Source organism: Trachypithecus francoisi, unplaced genomic scaffold (genome assembly GCF_009764315.1).
Source record: "Trachypithecus francoisi isolate TF-2019V2 unplaced genomic scaffold, Tfra_2.0 Contig01585, whole genome shotgun sequence".
Taxonomy (NCBI): Eukaryota; Metazoa; Chordata; class Mammalia; order Primates; family Cercopithecidae; genus Trachypithecus; species Trachypithecus francoisi.
Window position 1 is genome coordinate 7384026 of NW_022681444.1, and position 20209 is coordinate 7404234.

A 20209-nucleotide genomic window follows, 5' to 3' on the forward strand; every position below is an offset into this window, starting at 1 on the left:
TGGGAGGCTGAGGCAGGAGAATGGTGGGAACCCGGGAGACTGAGCTTGCAGTGAGCTGAGATAGGCCACTGCACTCCAGCCTGGGTGACAGAGCGAGACTCCGTCTCAAAAATAAATAAATAAATAGATAAAGAAAGAAAGAAAGAAGTCAAATTAGGCTGGGCGCAGTGGCTCACGCCTATAATCCCAACACTTTGGAAGGCAGAGGCGGAAGGATCACTTGAGGTCAGGAGTTCGCGACCAGCCTGGCCAACATGGTGAAAACCCGCCTCTACTAAAAATACAAAAATTAGCTGGGTGTGGTAGCTCACGCCTGTAGTCCCAGCTACTCTGGAGGCGGACGCAGGAGAATCGCTGGAACCTGGGAGGCGGAGGTTGCAGTGAGCCGAGATCGCGCCACTGAACTCCAGCCTGGTTGACAGAGCAAGATTGTCTCAATTTAAAAAAAAAAAAAAAGTAAGTTAAATTATTTTTCAAACGAATTCAGGTTAAATCCGGAGCCCGCGGGAGGGGGACGAGCCGAACAAGGAGGGGCGAGCTGAACGAGGGGGTGGGGCCAGCCGTGGCCCCGCCCCTAAGCGCCCGGAAGTGACGTTAGCGGACAAAGGGAGCGCGCGCCGCGAGCTGTCGCGTCTGGTCGTGGTGTGTTGGAGTTGCGGTTACCTTGTGGGGTCTTCGCCGCCGCCGCCCTCCCTTCCTCTTCCCCATCTTCTTCTCTCGGTCCCGGGAGCCCCCGCGCGGAGTGAGTAGCGCGAGGCGGTGCGAAGGGTAGGCAGAAGCCGGGAGAGGGGAGGCCGCGACCCCTAACTGCTTCGGCGCCCTGAGGTCCCCGGCTCGTCACGTGACCCGGCGCGTGCGCGCGGGCCTGCACGGGCCCCACGTGCGCGTCCCCAAGCGGTCCACGGGCCGGACCTGGGCAGGGACTACGGAGCAGTCAGTCCATGGGTTGGGGTACAGGAGGAAAGTCAAGGCACTCAAAGCCCAGGCAGGGCATTCCCCACCCGGGTCCCCAGACCGCAGCAAATCCCTTTCTCTGAGCTTGTTTCCCCTCCGAGAAACAGGGATATGGAGAGCGCCCACTCGGAGGATGGATGGGAGGAATCGGTAAAATCGGTAAAATGCCCAGTTCAGAGCCTGGCACAGTGAAGTGCCCGTTGCACAGAAGTTGCTGTCGTATTTAACCTTAGGTCCCGCCCCAGCGCCAACCCGACACAGGTGCAGCTCAAAAAAGACACCCCCAGAGCCCTTGCGGCCAAGGTCAGCCTGTCTGCAGGGAGGCTGCCATATCGAAAAGCCCAGGCTTTGCTGCCCATCAACTGTGATCTCTCTCTCTGGACTTCGGTTTCTCCTCTGTACTATTAAGTGATTGCCACAGCTGGTGTCAGAGACCCTGACAGCGAGGAGGGACAGTGTAACCTGTGGTTGTGGTGTGTAGAATGATTGCCCAGTGAGATGGGATGAGCCTCTGGGAGGAACCAGGGCTGGGATAAGGAGCCTGGAATCCCTCCTTAATTCTGTTCTCGGCTTCCTGTTTGTTTGTATGTTTAAAGACACATCATTTCCTTTAGTGTGCTGGTTTTTCTCTCTGTAAACTGAGGACTGCGTGGGGGTTGGAAGTACGCATGGAGTGTTTTGGTGGAGGCCGGAAGCCCTGGGATCACAAGGATAGCATCTAAAAAATCTCGGTGGGGGTTCTGTGCTTGTAAGCAGAGGAAGCTCGCTCCCCACTCTGGCTGATTTGCAGAGCTGTTTGAGTCTGCTGGATTGGCCGCCCAGCATACCAGTAACAGTCCCTTAGGTGTGTCCAACAGTACAGCTTCTATGGCATTCTAAGGCATTTTTCCCATTTGATCCTCATAGTGGGCAGAGTTGACAAGAATCTCATTTGACAGAGAATTTCTAAGCTCAAGAGAATATGTGCCTGGCACTGTGCAAAGCACTTTAAGCTTTTCATGTGCACTTTTAATCACAGGCTTTCTGTAAAGTCGGTATTACTGCTCCATTTTATAGATGAACTGAGGAATGGTGAGGTTTGATGTCTTGTCTGAGCTTACACAGCTGGTGAGCAGAGCCAGGATTCAGATCTGGTTCATCCGACTCCATCAGAGTCTTTGTTAGTTTTTAAATGTATCCCCTGTTTTGTCTTCTTCCCTCCCTTTCTCCCTTTCCTTTTCTTAGAGCACTCTGCCATTTGCATGTGGCCTGCTGCTGTCCACAAAGATCCAGGGAGGATAGATTCTGTCCAGTAGGCTGCTAGAGGGTGGAGGTCAGTTTTAGGCAGGCTTTTCCGTAGAGACTTAACCATGAGTAGGATGAGATGACTGCAAAAGTCTGCCGGTGACAGTTTCAGCACCGTTTTCTTCCATGGGTCGTGGGAGAAGAGATGCAGTAGCTGGGGCAGCTGCGTGGGTCTGAACACCTTGGCTGGGAGGAGGAGGCAGCAGCTAGGTGACCGTGAAGGATGTAGGATCACATTTACTGGCTGAGCAGGCATTTACCAGGTGTGAGGGGTTTCTCTTCCTCTCTGAGCTAGCCTAGAGTTCACACAAAACCAGGGTGCTCCTGGCCTCCTCCCAGGCCCTGCAGCCACATGGCATCTGTCTTCTGGAGCAGAGTGTAGCAGGACCTCCTGCTGTTGGCTGACCAACCTTGCTGTGCCCTCGGACTCTTAGGGACCTCCTCCTGCCCCACTCCAATCTGGACAGAATGTAGCCAGGACCCTAGGAATCCCATTTATTAATGAATCAGCTGTTAGGACAAATGTCAAAGTCAGGCTCGCTATTTCCTGGCCAATATGTGCCTCCCCTGGCTTTTTCCTAGAATTTGTGTGTAGGTGGAATTCTTGTAAATTAGATTATTCCGGGGACCCTGACATTTAAAGGAATCATGTTACAAGGCTTTTGGTAAAGCACAAAATTATGTTGTCGGTAACAGCCTTCAGTATTACCAGTTTTGAATGGTTGGACTTTCGGTCTGTAGGACTTTCTTAGAAGTGGAAAATGGCTATAGCTGCACAAAGCCCATTCTTGTATTATTTGGCAACCAATTAGTCAGTGCTCACCTGGTATCAGGCACTGATCTAATCGGTACGTGTTTGCCCTCAGATTTATTCTGTTCATTTGATCAGAGATGAACTTTCTGTTGAATATCTGTGTTTCGTGGGATGCAAGAGAAGCATAGTGATAAATCTCAAATGTTGCCACTGCTCTCTGGGAGCTCCCAGGCCAGGTGAGAGATGGAACTGAATACAAAACCTTCAGTTTGCCAAGACTGGTGGGCGGTGAGAGGGAGACAGACTGGCTGTCGCCGTGCTCCAGTCTGAATGGGAGTTGTGCTAGCATGGTGTGGAAGAGTAGTATTTCGTTTTTTAACCTTTGTCTTTAATTTTCCCAGCCACCAAGTGTTTTTTGTTTTTTGAGACAGGGTCTCGCTCTTATCCAGGCTGGACTCAAACTCCTGGGTTCAAGCAGTCTTCCCACCTCAGCCTCCCAAAGTGCTCAGATGATAGGCATGAGCCACTGCACCCAGCTGTAGTTTCGAATGCCGTCCTCTCTGAGTGACTGATGGAGGGCTGTGACATGGTTGGTCTGGTGCCTGCTGGCAGAGGGGCAGGCAGCCCACCTGACCTGGTCCTTACCCCGTCAGACCATAGCAGCCACCAAACCCAGCTACATGGTGACATTCAGATTGGTGGCCCTTTTCCCTGTCAGCCACCATGGCACATCTAGCAGTCTTGAGGATTGGCAGGTCTGGTGGGAACAAGAATTCATTCTTCTTCTTTTTTTGACACACTGTCTCACTCTGTTGCCCTTACTGGAATGCAGAGGGAGGATCATGGCTCACTGCAGCCTTGACCTCCCAGGTTCAAGTGATCCTCCCACCTCAGCCTCCCTAGTAGCTGGGAGGTACTAGAATGTGTGTATTTTTGATAGAGACGGGGTTTCTGAGCCATGGGCTGCTTTCTCTTTCTAGCAGTGTTGTTCCCAGTGCTGGGACACCAGTGTGGGAGCTTTGTGGTCAGCTTGCAGGGAGGGTGTTATGTGCAATAATTAGAACTAAGGTCCTCCCCAGCCTGTTACCCCAAAGGGCTCCCTGATTGGTGCAGTGATTGCTGCCTTTCTTCATTGTGGCCCAAACCCTGGTGCGTGAACGGTAAAGTGAGGGGTCAGTCTGCAAGTGGATTCAAGAATCTGAAGAGGGAAGCCAGGTGCAGTGTCATATGCCTGTAATCTCAGCTACTTGGGAGGCTGAATAGGGAGGATGGCCTGAGCCCGGGAGTTTGAGGCCAGCCTGGGCCAGATAGCAAGACCCCATCTCAAAAAAACAAGAATCTGAAGAGAGGTTTAAGCAGGCTTCTCTTTAGGCACAGCCAGAGGGTTCTGCTAAGGGTGAAAAGACCCAATCACGGATCTAAGAAGAACCGGGCCCCGGTAGAGCACATGGGTCTTGTCAGCTCTCTCTGGACCCTCAGAAAGCTGGTGTGTGACTTTGTCTGTGAAGAAAGCTCAAATCTGCTGAAGGAGTCAGGCACGGGGTTGGAGAGGAGGGACCCCATCCCCTCTGTTCTCAGCAGCCACAACAGGCCTTTCCCTGTTGCCCCCACTGGCTGGCTGGGTCTCTGGAAAAGGCTGACCAGTAACAGAAGGAGAATTGCATCCGTTAGAAGTATTCTTTTTTTTTTTTTTTTTTTTTTTGAGACGGAGTCTTGCTCTGTCACCCAGGCTGGAATGCAGTGGCGCGATCTTGGCTCACAGCAAGCTCCACCTCCTGTGTTCAGGCCATTCTCCTGCCTCAGCCTCCCAGTAGCTGGGACTACAGGTGCGCGCCACCGTGCCTGGCTAATTTTTTTGTATTTTTAGTAGAAACAGAGTTTCACTGTGTTAGCCAGGAGGATCTCAATCTCCTGACCTCATGATCCGCCTGCCTCGGCCTCCCAAAGTGCTGGGATTACAGGTGTGAGCCACGGCGCCCGGCCTCATTAGAAGTATTCTTGGCCGGGCGCGGTGGCTCAAGCCTGTAATCCCAGCACTTTGGGAGGCCGGGACGGGTGGATCACGAGGTCAGGAGATCGAGACCATCCTGGCTAACATGGTGAAACCCCGTCTCTACTAAAAAATACAAAAAAAAACTAGCCGGGCGAGATGGCAGGCGCCTGTAGTCCCAGCTACTCGGGAGGCTGAGGCAGGAGAATGGCGTAAACCCGGGAGGCGGAGCTTGCAGTGAGCTGAGATCCGGCCAGTGCACTCCAGCCTGGGCGACAGAGCGAGACTCCGTCTCAAAAAAAAAAAAAAAAAAAGAAGTATTCTTGAGCTGACTGGCTGGGGTGGGCCTGCTGCTTCTGGAAAGATCCTTCTCTTTCAGGACAGGTTCAGAATATAGTAGTGCAGAAGATAGTACTGGGGGCCAGTAACAAATTTGACCAATGAAAAATCTTGGCTGGGTGCAGTGACTTCCGCCTGTAACCCCAACACCTTGGGAAGCCGAGGCAGGTGGATCACTTGCAGCCAGGTGTTTGAGACCAGCCTGGGCAACATGGCAAAACTCTGTCTCTACAGAAAATACAAAAGTTAGACAGGTGTGGCGGTGTGTGCCTGTAGTCCCAGCTACCCTGGAGGCCGAGATGGGAAGGTCACCTGAGCCATACTCTAGTCTGGCGACACTGAGACCCTTTCTCAAAAAACAAAGAAGAAAAGAATATTCTCCAGCTTGTCTTGAGTTTAGTTTCCCTTCTCTTTCCTCATAGTTGCTTACCGAAGGCCTCATGCTCCTTCTCAGGGCGTTTTCCCGTTTCCCTCTGACCACTTCTCTTGAAGCCCCTAGAGCGTTCCTGGGTCTTAGGGTTTTAAGCTTTGAGTTGTGTTTGAGGACTGTGCCCGAGTTCCCCATGTGGACTCTTCCGTGTTGACCCTGTAGCTCCAGGGGTCAGGCAGACGGATTTGGACCTACGATTTGTCAACTTTGGCGACAGGCATTTGCTAGAAGCCCCCTGCTCTCCTTGTGTGGAGGCAGCACGTGCGAGGTGGTGAGCTGCAGCTCCCAGTCAGCTGCGCGTTTTCCACCGAGGAGATTTTCCCTTTATCATGGGTTTATCAGGATGTAGCAGCTGCTGCTGCTGCTGGGATTCCTGCCTCCCACTGTTGCTGTTTGTCCTGTGACAGCCAGCACCGCCACTGCCATTCTCACTCTGCCTCCCTTCAGGTTAGGCCCTGGCAGCGTGGGAAGCCCATCAGCTGAGAGTTGGTGCCCAGCATGCACTCGGGGCCGCTCTCATCCAGGCCCCGTCTGCCTTTCCCAGCTCACCTTCCACACTGTGTTCCCCACCTCCACTCTCCGCCTCTGATGGCCCATGCTGTCCCACAGCTGCTCCCTCTGTCTGTGCCCCACCCCTCCAGCACTCCCTGTCCTTGGATGCCCAGCTCGGGCTGCCTCCTCCAGGCCACTGCCCCTGTCTGCTGTTCAGAAAGGATTCCTCTGCCCTTTGAGTTTCCCCAGCACTTTATGGTTCCATGAGAATCTTATTTTTCTGCTGTGTATTTTCGTTCCCTTTGCTCTTTGCCTGTCCTGGACTAGAGCTCTCTGAGGTCTTGGCAAGCCTCACAGCAACTAGAACAGCCCCTAAGCGTGGTGTGCCTTGGTGACAGCACTGTGCCTATGGGAAGCTTATGGCAGGCTGACCGCCCTTGGAGCGTGGAGCCACTGAACTGTCATCCCTGTCCTGAAGGGCAAGGTGGGCCTGGGCTCTGCTGCCAGGACCCAGCTGAGGCTTTCTAGTTCCCTCTCCTGCTGTGGCAACGGTCTCCTCATCCCCCTGGCGTCTCCACTGCTGCCAGCAGTCTTCAGAAGCACCGGTCTTCCTGGGCCACTCTCTGCTGGGCCTCAGGGTGGTTCACACTCGTTGCTCTGTAGGATGCAGTCGAAACTGCTGGAGTTGACTGTGAGACCAGGAACTGGCAGCCACGAGGGCTGTCTGTCCTTGCTTCTGGGAGCAGAGCTGTCACCCTCCACTGGCTGCATTTATTCTTGCCCATCCATTGGTTTCAGCTTATGCGTCCCCTCCTCAGGGATGCCTTCCCTGGTCCCTGCATCTGAGTCCACTTCCTCTCTCCGTGCTCTGCTGGCACTGGTGCTTCTCCTCTGCAGCCCTCCCTGCAGGTGTGGTTGTGTCTGTAGAATTGTTTTCTGCCTGGCTGGCTGCCTGGTTCACAGCCTGGTGCCTGGCACAGAGTCCCCACTCCTCATTAACGGAGGACTGGACCCCACCGCGAGTTGTTGCTGTGCTCTGAGCCAGAGGAAGGGAGGCGTGGAAACTTCCCTGGCCCTCCAGGGTCTGTGGGTGCTCTCTGCTTTGCGGTCTTTTCTCTTTATTGATCAGGGTTTTCTGTGCCCAGAAGCCACTGCGTCAGGTGTCATATAAAGCATGTCAAGAACTTGAAGCCAGTCCGGGCACAGTGGCTCACACCCGTAATCCCAGCACTTTGGGAGGCCAAGGTGGGAGAATCTCTTGAGGTCAGGAGTTCAAGACCAACCTTTGTAATGTAGTGAGACCCCATCTCTACAAAAAATAATTAGCCAGGCATGGTGGCACACAACTGTAGTCCTGGCTGCTCCGGAGGGTGAGTTGGGAGGGTCTCTTGAACTCTGGAATTGGAGGCTGCATTGAGCTGTGATCACACCACTGCACTCCAGAAAACATGAAAACGTAAAAGAACGTGAAGCTAGGAATTAGGGCGGGTGCTCCGAGTGCAAAAGACAGAAGATGCTGTTATCCAAGGGGTAGAAGCAGATTTGGGGACCCTGGACTTCCCTCTGCACCCAGCAGCATGTGTGACTTGTGAAGCCTGGCGTGAGACTGGCCCTCTGCCCCGGGGGCCTTTCTGCCAGGTCCCTGGCCCGCTGACTCACACCCACTTCCTTACCCAGGAGAGTTGCGGGTGCTGATCGTGGTGCTTGAGCAGAGCCGTGGTTGGTGACAGCATGACGAGCGAGGTGATAGAAGACGAGAAGCAATTCTATTCCAAGGCCAAGACCTACTGGAAACAAATCCCACCCACGGTGGACGGCATGCTTGGGGGGTATGGCCACATCTCCAGCATCGACATCAACAGCTCCCGGAAGTTTCTGCAGAGGTTTTTGAGGGTAGGCAGGTCTGGCGTGCTCTCCAGGAGAGGCTGTGGCTCTGGTGGCACTGCCGAGTCCATGTGGGGTGCCACCTTTTACATGTAACACTGCAGGGTCGTTGGCTGTCTCTTGGTACCTACCCCAAAGCCTTGAGAAGCTGGGCTGGGTGGGCACAGTGGGGTCACTTCTAGATTGTGGACTTAGCCTCAAGGTTACCAGACAGGAGCTGGCTGTTAGGCAGAACTGAGGTGCCCGAATTGGGCAAACTTCTCTTCACCTGTTGAGTTTTGCCAGGGACAAAACCCCTGCTCTCCTGCCATGCCCATGGGTATTTGGGCTGAGGGTGTTGGCCATTCTGGACGAAGACTCCTAGTTACATGCCATGGTTTCTGCCCTCTGCTGCACCCCCAGCCTTTTCTGTACTAGGCTGGGACCCCCGGGCCTGGAGCCCCCCACCTTCTTGTCTCTCATGGCTGGTACTGGAGGCTGCTGTTGGCCACCTGCTCCATCCAGCACCTCCCCTCCCTCCGCGTTCCCTCTCCGCACCCTCGTTCACCCGTTGTCCTACTTCCATTCTCCCCACTCCTCTCTGCCGTTGTTTACCTGGAGACTCAGGAGAGATTAGTGTACCTGTTCAAGTTACCACCTTTACGTGGAAATTAGCTTTCATTTTAGAAATGTGTGGCCCAGGGCTGGGGCAGCGGCTCACTCCTGTAATCCCAGCTCTTTGGGATTTCAAGGTGGGAGGACTGCTTGAGCCCAGGAGTTTGAGACCAGCTTGGGCAACAGACCGAGGCCCTGTCTCTACAAAAAATAAAAAATAAAAATAAAGAGTTGGGCATGGTGGCACATGCCTGTAGTCCCAGCTACTTGGGAGGCTGAGGCGGGAAGATGGAGGATGGCTTGAGCCCAGGGTTCCGAGGCTGCAGTGAGCCATGATCCCACTACTGCATTCCAGCCTGGGCAACAGAATGAGATCCTGTCTCTACAAAAACTTGCAAAGATAAAGGAATATGTGGCCCAGCAGCAGGGTGGCCTTCCACGCTTATCCCCTTGAATCAGGACTCTGTACAAGCTGGCAGCCAGCACAGACCTCCCCGCCAGTGCTCAGCTTGTGCGGAGTCCTGGAATCCTGACTTGAGTCTGAGTCCCAGGGCTCATGAGGAAGGGCCCCCACGTGCGGCGACAGGGTCTCTCTGATAGGTTACATGCCTCTGCTTTTCAGGAAGGCCCGAACAAGACAGGAACGTCCTGCGCCCTGGACTGTGGAGCTGGCATTGGGAGGATCACCAAGCGGCTGCTCCTGCCGCTGTTCAGAGAGGTGGATATGGTCGACGTAACGGAGGACTTCCTGGTTCAAGCCAAGACCTACCTGGGGGAGGAGGGCAAGAGGGTGAGGAACTACTTCTGTTGTGGGCTCCAGGACTTCACCCCAGAGCCGGACTCTTACGACGTGATCTGGATCCAGTGGGTGATAGGTGAGGGTCCCGCCGCCCTTCCCTGCCCACCTGTACGTCTCCTGCCACTCGGGTTCCCCATAAGGTGTCAGGACCAGGGCTTTGAGCTCCTGCAGCAAGTAAGCCAGTGAGGATTCTCCAATCCCCCCATGCCCACCCCCACCCCATGCTTCCCAGGACTGAGGGACAGGCTCAGCCTAAAAGGTAGATTTCTTCTTTCTAGGTTTTGTTTCAGTTGAATACCTGCTACCATCCATTTGGGTGCAGTTTTTTGTTAAATTTTAATGGCCAGTAACTTACTGCATTCAAAGTGAGAGTTTTATAAGGGTTTTATTTTTAATAAGATGAAAAGTTTAAGCTTTGTGTCTAGCCCTGCACCCTCTTAGCCTAACAGTACACCTCAAGTGCTGTGCCCTGGGCTGCTGACCTGGCGCGGCAGGCCACTAGCAGCAGTCGGCCACCTCCTGAGGTGGGCAGCACAGGCCTGCTGTGGACACGCTAGGTCTGGCCTTGTATTTTGTGGTCTCAGAAGCCTCTGTGGGGACTTCGAGTGTAGGGAAGGCAGTCTGTCCAGAAGCTCCTGCAATGCCAAACTCTTAGCCTAGGTTCACTCCTCTGATCCAAGCCTGGCAGGGGTGGGACATCATGGCGTATAGGTATCAGGCAGGACTTGGACGTCACCCCGTCAAGTTAAATTCTGGCTTAATGTGTCTCTAGGTAGAAGATCTCTGAGCCACAGTTTCCTCTTCTATGAAATGGGGTTTAGTAAATCTGTCGGGACTGCTGAGAGCCAGTGAGGCCATGTGTGCACACAAAATGCTGGGCACAAATGAAGGGCTCAGGAGGGCTGAGAAATACATCCCATCTGGTGGCCAGCATCCCCTTGCATTGTGCACTGGTAACCTTGCTTCTGCCCTCCCCAGGCCACCTGACCGATCAGCACCTGGCCGAGTTCCTGCGGCGCTGCAAGGGCAGCCTCCGCCCCAACGGTATCATCGTCATCAAAGACAACATGGCCCAGGAGGGCGTGATTCTGGATGACGTGGACAGCAGTGTGTGCCGGGACCTTGATGTGGTCCGCAGGATCATCTGCAGCGCAGGCCTCAGCCTCCTGGCTGAGGAGAGGCAGGAGAACCTCCCCGATGAGATCTACCACGTCTATAGCTTTGCCCTGAGATGAGCCAGGGCTGGCAGGAGAAACTAAGGAACCACAGTCTGGGTGGGGGGAGCTGGCAGCTGGGCAAGATCCAGGCGCCACACTGGCGGTTCGTGAGTGTCGAGGCATCACTAAATATAGCTGTCTGCCGTCCACTCATTATGCGGATTCTTCTTCAAAAGGCAAGGTGGGACCCAGTGGGGGGAGGGTGCTGCTGAACCAGCGGTGAGGCAGGAGCCCAGGCCTTGCTGCCCTGTGAGATGGGATTGGGTGGAAGTGGCTCCAGGGCTCCCCATGTGGGAATACGGTGGTCACATCAGTAGCCGATTCCCTGGGCCTCCAGCCTAGCCTTCCAGCCATGGGCCTGGCTGCCTGAAGAGGAAGGAAACCACCCCCAACCTGGTTGTTGGTGACTTGAAGACTTCAGTGTGGTCTTTACTTAGGGGAGCGACAAGAGCTGGGCTGGTGGAACCCATGGGTGCTGCCTGATGGTGCTGTGGTTGGGGGTGCTCACGTGCCAAGTCCTGCTTGGCAGTGGAAGTCTGGGACCCTTAAAGCGTGACAACAGCCTGCAGCAGGGAAGTTCCCTGAAGCCTCATTCTTCTCTGGGTTTGAGGCTGCTCCTTGGCAGGCATTTAAAGTAAAAAATAAAATGGGGCAGGCGCGGTGGCTCACGCCTGTAATCCCAGCGCTTTGGGAGGCTGAGGTGGGCAGATCACGAGGTCAGGAGATCGAGACCATCCTGGCTAACACGGTGAAACCCCGTCTCTACTAAAAATACAAAAAAAAAAAAAAAAAAAAGCTGGGCTTGGTGGTGGGCGCCTGTAGTCCCAGCTAGCTACTTGGAAGGCTGAGGCAGGAGAATGGTGTGAACCTGGGAGGCGGAGCTTGCAGTGAGCCGACACTGCACCACTGCACTGCACCCTAGGTGACAGAGCAAGACTCCATCCCAAAAAATAAATAAAATAAAATGGGGGCCAGGCACAGTGGCTCATGCCTTTGTAATCCCAGCACTTTGGAAGGCAGAGGCAGGTGAATCACCTGAAGTCAGGAATTTGAGACCAGCCTGGCCAACATGGCGAAACCCCGTCTCTACTAAAATGCAAAGATCAGTCAGGCGTGGTGGCGGGCACCTGTAATGCCAGCTACTCAGGAGGCTGAGGCAGAACTGCTTGAACCTGGGAGGCAGAGGTCCCAGTGAGCCAAGATTGCACCATTGCACTCCAACCTGGGTGACAGACTGTTTCGAAAAAAAATAATAATAAAATGGGACCTCAACACTGTGGAGGCCCTCGCCAGTCTATAGTGGTGCTTCTTTGCAGGGACTTGGAAACAATTCCCCAAACACAGCATCTCCTTACACCTGCCACCCCCTTCCTTACCAGCTGCTATGGGAGCCTCTATCCTGAACTGTGGAGGGGCGGGGCAGAAATTTTGTACAAGGACCGTTAAGGCCAAGAAAGTCAGTTTAATCTTATAACTATATCACTTAGTCACCTCAGTTTATCCCCAGAGGCGTTTCCACAATTCGCAATGACCGATGCAACCTGGAAGGGACTGAGGGCTCACAGTTGGGTGGTACAGTTGGCTCTTGGGTTGCTCCAAAGAGAGCCCCTCAACAGGAGACAACAGAGAGGTCTGTCCCCAGCCGCACACTCATGATTGCTTTTTAGCAGAGGTCATGGTCGCTGAGGCCCCGGGTTTGGCACAAGCACAGCTGCCAGCAGAGCACAGTTCTGGTAGGTGGGGCCACGGCTGACCTGGCCCCAAAGCTACAGGAACAGGCAGGGGCCAGCCTGGCTTGCAACACTATGAAGACAAGCCTGTGGGGCCCTTAGTGTCTCCTCCCCACTAGCCCACCAGAAACACTGCTGCAACGGAACCTGGAAGGAAAAGGGGCAGAGGTGGGGCCTTGGCACCGCACAGGACGCGCCCTAGGCTTCCTCTCCAGCTGTACTGCCACACGTGCCGCAAACGACCCCCGCAGCCCTGGGGATGTGGAGGCTTGGTCCTTCCCAGCTTCTGTAAATGCCCTGGCACTGCCCTCCAGAAGGTATAAACATGACTTCAGTCCAAGCCCTGTTCCTTTGTCTAACATGGGTGGGACTTGGAGTGCTGCTGGAGGGAAGGGAGCAGTCTCTCTGGAAGACAGAGCCACACCCTTCACCACTGGAGTGATCCCAGCTTCAGGCTCTACCTGGCTGGCTTTTCTCATGAAGGATCCCGTCTCATCTCCCAGATCAAAAAGACCCTCTAAGGCTGTCCCAGGTTCTACCAACAGGCTGACCTAAGGCTGCCCATGTCCCCTGTTCCTGTAGCCTGAGACCCGTCAGATGTCATCTTCCATGGAGCCACTATGCTCACTAAGGAGGTACCACTTCAGCCTGTCAGGCAGAGGCAGGGCTTTGACCTTCACATCCACAGGCCACGGCTGAAGGTAGAGCCGGATGGACACACGGCACAGGTGCTTGAGGGGCGGGGGATAGCTCTCCAGCTGCCTCAAGGAGAAGTGGAGGGCCTGGATCTTTTCCGCCAGGCTGCCCACAGGGTGGATATCGAAGTTTTCGGGCAGCTGGAGTTTCTGAGAGTTGGTCACCATGAGATCCAGGACGGTCTCGGCTTTGCGCAGGAGGTCCGCATGGCTCTCGTCTTCTGTGCAGCCTGGGTGGGAACAGAGCCTCTCAAAGATGATGTGAAAGCCAGACCAGCAGGACGCGCCATGCAGGGAGCAGTTGTAGGCGGCTCCGGACTCCAGCAGGAAGCGCAGGAGAGGGAAATGCAGTTTAAAGCTCTTGAGGCAGATGTGGGTGAGGGACTCGTGGGCCGGGCATTCGCTGGGGTCGGCCCCATGTGCCAGCAGCAGCCGTGTGACTTGGAAGCAGAAGCGGTTGATCATCTGGGCCTCCTCTTTGTCCCCTCCCACGGTCTCACCAAGTAGGAAGATGATGCAGGTGAACACTGTGTCCCCATCCTTGGTGGTGGCCTTGACGTCTGCCCCTAGAAGAGCCATAGAACAAGAGACACTGGGAGAAGGTCTTCAACCCTGGCAAAGCAACAGCACACATTGAAGGGGCGGCTGAGAGGACAAGGCTTAGGAGCGCGCCAGCCTCACCTCCTTCCAGCAGGAGCCGGATGTTCTCAGTATTGTGGATCTGTACCCCGTCGCTGCTGGCCAGAGCATGGAGCAGAGCAGTCTTTCCTAGGGAGGGAGGAGGAGCAGGAGGCCAGGAAGCCCAGGTCAGGGCAACCCAGAGGAGGTGGCAGAAATCCAGACACTCCGGATCAGAAGATGAACTTTCAGAGACAGCTCTCAGCTTGGGTGAGGGCTGAGGGTGATGGGCCTCTGGTCATTGCCTTTCCACCCAGAGAACTGGGAGCAGAAAGGCCCCCAGCAGAAAAGTAGGATTTTTCTGGACCCCAGGATGCTACCTGAAATTGTTTCTTGGAAGCTGAGTGCATACGTGCCCTATTTCTTCCTATGGAAGGCCCTTGAGGGCCAGCACGGGGACAATGACTGCACTGTCTCTCTAAAGCCTCTGAGCTCAGCAAGTCAGCAGAATCCCTGTGTGCCCAGCCATGCTGTGCCACCAGCCAGGGCCAGCATCCAGTCAGCCCACCTAGCTGTTGTCCTGGGGCACCCTGGGTGTCCCCCACAAGCTGCCCGGGGGCCCAGCTGGCCTGCTTTCCTGCAGGAAGTACCCACCATGCTTGTCAGCAGCATTGATGTCAGCTCCAAGATCCAGGAGGCGCTGCAGGCAGGGCAGGCGCTCAGGCTCCTCGCTGGCCAGGTCCAAGGGGCTACTCTCGTGGATCTGAGCCAAACAAGCACAGCCAGGTTGGCTTGGGAAGCTGCTCAGGCCCCTGCCCAACCCTGCTTCAAAACAAGCTGGACCTGGCACTTACCCGGTCCCTCCGATTAATGTCGGCGCCGTGATGCACCAGCAGCTCCACCATGTCCGGCTGGTTCCGCAGGACGGCGATGTGCAAGGCCGTGTAGTAGGTGACTGGGTCTGAAGGCACAGACGCAGCTGGTGTGGGTCCTGCCTATCCGTATTCTCATGGGGCCCCTGGACGCAGAGCCCAGCCCCAAACTCCCACCTAAAGTGTCCAGAAGCACAGGCCCAGCCTCCTGTCACCATCAAGGGTTAGGACAGAGCTGTCCTCACCAGATACTAGAGGGCCCCCGGGGTGTTCTGGTGGGCACGCTACTGAAGCTGTTGGGGCTTTAGTTTCCTCTTCTGTAAGAAGGGACCATGAAACGGGGCGCACTCTCTCAGAATGGCTGGGAGGCCGCACTACGCAGCAACTCCATGGTTGCTCCGCTCTGTAGGCCTGCTGGTAACAGCCAGGTTCTCCAAGCTGGTCTCCAAGTCACTGGCTTCAGAACTGGCCCTCCCGTCTCAGCTCCTTGACCCTCCAGGAGCCCAGCAGCCTCCAAGCCTGTCTTTGGATGGGGAAAGGAGACGTGCCTGGCTGTCTCAGGCCCCCATTAGGTCACAAGGCAGCCCTGCCTGTCTCCCGGCTAACCTTGCCCTCCCCGGGGTGAAAAACAGAAAGGAGCGTGGCTCCATCTCCATCCCTCGCACTCAGGAGCTGGAAGCCAGTGTGTTCTGTGGTGATTTATGCCTAATGCGGCCTGTTTTCCCTTCTCCCTATGGCATGAGAAAAAAAAACACAAATTGGCTCAGAGTAAGTGGGAGAAAATTACCTTCCCTTAGCTCTGGGCACAATGCCAGTAGCTGCATTTTCGCATTAATGGAAGTGGGGATTACTCGGAGCTGGGGAAAGTTTGCTAATCAATCACATGGTAGAAGCAGCAACACTCGCCCGCCCTTGGAACAGAGGTGGGGAGAGCCATGTGAAAACCCGCAGGATTTGGGAGGCCACCCAATGGGAGATTCCTTAGTCACAGCCACCCAGGAAATAAAGGGGGGGAAGTCACTCCTCAGAGGATGGTAAAAGCCAAGGCTGGAGACATGGACGCCCACCCAGCGCAGAGCCACGTTTAAGTCACCTGCCCACCCCCGGGGGCTCTTGCTGACCTTCAAAGTTGAGATTGGCCCCATGCCGCAAGAGAACGTCGGCCGCCTGGGTCAGCCCCAGCTCAGCCATCTTGAGCAGGGCGTTGCTCACACCTTCCTGGTAAAAGGGAGAGTGGGCTTTCCTCTCCAGCAGCTCAGTGAGAACAAGGATTCGGTTCTCCTCGCTGGCGACATAACTGGGCCTGGGGCAGAAGAGAGGCTGAAGGTAGGCACAGCTGTGGGACCGGCTGATCGGGCAGCCTGTGGGTTGGTGGGCTTTAGTGTCCTGCTAGAATCATCAGCAAGCAGGGCCCTGGCTCTGTGGGTCACAGAGGCTTGGGAGAAGCTCTGAACTAGAGAGAGGGCCAGGCTGCATCTCTTTAAGACGGGAGCAGACTCGGATTTGCGGAGAATGGGCTGGGTCTGTCTGCGCTCTCCTCCCGCGTGGCCCCGAGTTTGGTCGCAGACTTGGGCACAAAGCCTCACACACCTGGGCTGCTGGGACTGAAGGGAACCCTGGAGGCCAAGAGCCCACGCCCGACTTTGATGCCCCTTCCTCAGAAAGCCCTTCACCTTCAAAGCTGTAGGACCCCGGCCCCGGCAACCCCTGCAGCCAGGACAGCAACACAGCAACACAGCCTCCTCCCTCCTCTCACATTGAGGCCTTCAGCTGATATTGACGAAGAAAGCCTACGTTTCCACGCGAGTCCCCGGATGCGGAGACTCATCACCACGTGTTGTAAATTCCAACTGACAACCCCCGCAAACACCTGAGCCCTTTCCCTGTGCTCTCTCCTCCCTTCCACCTCGCGTGCCGCCGCACAATTACTTGTCAGTCTCTCCTCTGGAGCACACGCACCAAGGCGGGGATTTTGCTAAGCCAGTGATGGACCCTAGGCGCCTAGTACCAAGGGCAGTGAATGCGGATTCGCTCCCGACACCTTTCCTGCAGGTCCACGACAGACCAGCTCTTGTCTATAAAAACGCAAACTCTGCTACAAAAGCCCACCTTCACACTGCTCTGGGGTAACATCTGAGGCCTTACGGATTCCAGCCTGCTCCCCTGCCACGCCGGGGGGTGGCACAGCACAGGCAGGCGACAGGGTGGGGCTGAGGCGCGGGCCCTGCGACACCCCGCGAGCCTCCGCCCTCGGGCCCTCCCTGCCCTTCGCCTCCGCCATGCAAGGGGCGGGAGTGCGATCCGCGCGGGGTAGCGCGCGCTCCGAGCCACGCAACCCCGGCTTCCGCCCGTCCCTTCCTCTGTCAAGGGGGACGCATCCACCCCGCCCGGCTTGTGGTGATAAAGTGGGACGCCGCAGGGTCGGAGCGGCCTCGGCCAGCTCACGGGAGGGGGCGACTTACCGGTCCAGAGACTCCTGTCGCTCGGGGTCCTGGATCCCCAGGGAGCCCAGAATCGCATCCACCAGCGGCTGGTACTCGAAGATGATCCTCCGGAAGCCGTGCAGGAACGGCATCGCCGCGGGCCCCGCGCAGCAGGGTGGTCGCGCTTTTCGCCGAGGCCGAGATGCCCAGACGCCGACCGGAGCGCTCCGGCGGCCGCTGAACCTACCTGCTCCCTTGGTCCAGCCTCTGCGCCAGGCCGGGTCAGCTCCTCAGCCCAAGCCGCGCCCCCGCCGGAAATGACCCTCGTACTTCCTGCCCGCGCCGACAGAGGGTGGCCCGCATGGCGACAACGCCCCCTGCGGGCTCGGAGGACCTCGGCGCGTCCCAGGGCACGACCGCCAGGCCGACTCGGGCGATGTCCAGTAGGCGGCCCCAGCGGAGTGGGGGAGTCGGGGATCGAGCCAGCCAGATCCGAGACTCAGGCGGGCCCGTCCCTTCCTGCCAGGGCCCGGCCGGCTTGGCTTGGCTTCGCCCTGCGATCCCGCCCGTGACCGCTGGGCGCCATCCGAGTTCCGCCGGTCGTGCTCCCCGGCTCTGTCGCTGCCCCACTCGCGCTGGGCGCCCCTGAACGCTGAGCTCATCAGACAACTGCCCCTTCCGGCTCGGCCTGGCCCTCGCCTTCTCTGAAGAGGGGCTGAGCCACCTCTGCCACCACCCAGCCCGCTGACTGAAATGATGAGGACCAGGGTCCTCGCACGTCCCCTCCTCAGTTTCTTATTCTCTGTCCCAGGGAGCACCTGGCCAGGACGGCTGCCAGCCCTCTCCACCTCTGCCTTGATGGACTCAATGAATCTTGTGTATTTTTTTATTTAATTTTATTTTTTTTGAGACGTAGTCTCACTCTGTCGCCCAGGCTGGAGTGCAGTGGAGTGATCTTGGCTCACTGCAACCTCCGCCTCCTGGGTTCAAGTGATTCTCCTACCTCAACCTCCCGAGTAGCTGGGACTACAGGTGCCGGCCACCACGCCCGGCTAATTTTTGTATTTTTATTAGAGCGGAGTTTCACCATATTGGCCAGGCTGGTCTCGAACTCCTGACCTCGTGATCCGCCCACCTCGACCTCCCAAAGTGCTAGGATTATAGGCCAGCCACCGCGCCCGGCCCGAATCTTGTGTATTTTTTAGAGACAGGGTCTCACTCTGTCTTCCAGGCTGGAGTGTAGTGATCACAAGTAACCGCAGCTTCGAACTCCTGGGCTCAGGTGATCCTCCCGCCTCAGCCTCCCAAGAAGCTGGGAACATAGGAGTGTGCTACTGCCTGGCTCTGAACTTGGATTTCCTCATCTGTAAAATGGGTATAATCCCCAGCACTTTGGGAGGCTGAGGCAGGCAGATCACCTGAGGTCAAGAGTTCGAAGCTGCAGACCAGCCTGGCCAGTATGATGAAACCCCATCTCTACTAAAAATACAAAAATTAGCTGGGCGTGGTGGCGGGCACCTGTAATCCCAGCTACTTGGGAGGCTGAGGCAGGAGAATCGCTTGAACCCAGGAGGCAGAGGTTGCAGTGAGTGGAGATCGCACCATTGCACTCCAGCCTGGGTGATAAGAACAAAACTCTGTCTCAAAAACAAACAAACAAGAAATGTATAATCATACTTACCTGAGACGCTGGAGCCAGCGTGCTGTGTTGGTGGAAGTGGAATTCAGTGGGAAGGAACCAAAACCCTCTGGTTCAGGAAGGAGGGGCAGAGTGGGCAGCCAGATTTAAGCCCCTTTAGGGCAACACCAACTTGGGCTGCCTAGAAGCAGCTCCAGGCCACAGAGTTCACAGCTGCCAGCACATTTCTGCCTTGGTTCTCGCTGCAGGAAAGAAATATCTTCTCCCTGAGTGAAATCGGGAAATTCTGCTCAGACAGAAATGGACATTTCCAGCTTGCCTTGGAAAAACCACACTTTTCTGGAGTCGAGGCACCTCCCCTTGGGCCATGCATTTGAGCCTCCTCTCCCACCTGGAGGGGGAGCCTTGATGCCTTTCTTGGTTCTGGGAAGCCGGTGAAGAGGGGTTTCCCACCCCAGCAGTCCACATCACAGCATTGGCCTCCCGGGCCTTGCTCTGCCAAGTTGGGCCCCTCTCCCTGGCACCCGCCAGACAGCGAGAGTTGCCCAGCCCAGGAAAAAACATTTAAAGGCACATTTCAAGACAATCCGATGGGTCCTAGGAGTAAACTTTTTATTTTATTTTTTGAGATGGAGTCTCTCTCTGTCACCCAGGCTGGAGTGCAGTGGCCGGATCTCAGCTCACTGCAAGCTCCGCCTCCCAGGTTTATGCCATTCTCCTGCCTCAGCCTCCCGAGTAGCTGGGACAACAGGTGCCCGCCACCTCGCCCAGCTAGTTTTTTTTGGATTTTTAAGTAGAGACGGGGTTTCACCATGTTAGCCAGGATGGTCTTGATCTCCTGACCTCGTGATCCGCCTGTCTCGGCCTCCCAAAGTGCTGGGATACAGGCTTGAGCCACTGTGCCCGGCCAGGAGTAAACATTTTTATATTTATTTATTTATTATAATTATTATTTTTCAAATGGAGTCTCACTCTGTTGTCCAGGCTGGAGTGCAGTGGCAGGATCTCAGCTCACTGCAACCTCCACCCCCTGGGTTCAAGCCTACCAGGTAGCTGGAATTACAGGCATATGCCACCACGCCAGGCTAATTTTTGTATTTTTAGTAGAGACAGGATTTCACCATGTTGGCCAGGCTGTTCTCGAACTCCTGACCTCAGGTGATCCACCCGCCTCAGCCTCCCAAAATACCGGGCTTACGGACGTGAACCACCACGCCCAGCCAGATGAAAGATTTTTAAATGGGCAGAGTAAAGCCCTCTACCTGTACAAGGAAACCCAAAGCAGGTGCAGGTCCAGCAACGAGCCTTGACAGGCAAGGTTGAGGGTGCGGCAGCAGTGGCTAGTAACTGCTGGCTCTGGTCGTTGAAGCTGTTGTCAGATCCAATGACAGGCTCTTGGAAAACCGCCCCTGACGCCAGGCATTGAGAGTGCCTCAGTTTGCTTCCTCTTCCATTACCTAAAAGAGTAGGAAGGAAGGGTGGGGGTGGGCAGCTG

The 20209-nt window shown here is 55.7% G+C and overlaps 2 protein-coding genes across 8 annotated transcripts; one reads left to right on the forward strand and one right to left on the reverse strand.

The window, feature by feature from the left end:
• The first annotated feature begins 586 nt into the window (after positions 1-586).
• On the forward strand, positions 587-10891 carry NTMT1 (N-terminal Xaa-Pro-Lys N-methyltransferase 1). Of its 5 annotated transcripts, none has more exons than XM_033193630.1 (4): positions 587-768; positions 7921-8136; positions 9344-9596; positions 10499-10891. In XM_033193630.1, exons 2-4 carry the CDS (start codon positions 7975-7977, stop codon positions 10753-10755), a joined length of 672 nt encoding a protein of 223 aa, XP_033049521.1. In that variant the 5' UTR covers positions 587-768; positions 7921-7974; the 3' UTR covers positions 10756-10891. The 5 variants fall into 5 exon arrangements, with proteins under 5 accessions (XP_033049521.1, XP_033049511.1, XP_033049526.1 ...); XM_033193620.1 differs by having other exon boundaries at positions 587-742; XM_033193635.1 differs by having other exon boundaries at positions 587-742; positions 7921-8072.
• On the reverse strand, positions 9890-17691 carry ASB6 (ankyrin repeat and SOCS box containing 6). 3 transcript variants are annotated; one of them, XM_033193560.1, is made up of 6 exons: positions 17115-17691; positions 15774-15955; positions 14635-14741; positions 14435-14543; positions 13844-13930; positions 9890-13728 (listed from the first exon to the last, which is right to left on the reverse strand). In XM_033193560.1, exons 1-6 carry the CDS (start codon positions 17225-17227, stop codon positions 13061-13063), a joined length of 1266 nt encoding a protein of 421 aa, XP_033049451.1. In that variant the 5' UTR covers positions 17228-17691; the 3' UTR covers positions 9890-13060. The 3 variants fall into 3 exon arrangements, with proteins under 3 accessions (XP_033049451.1, XP_033049461.1, XP_033049467.1); XM_033193570.1 differs by lacking the exon at positions 15774-15955; XM_033193576.1 differs by lacking the exon at positions 14435-14543 and having other exon boundaries at positions 13624-13728.
• Positions 17692-20209: the final 2518 nt, after the last annotated feature.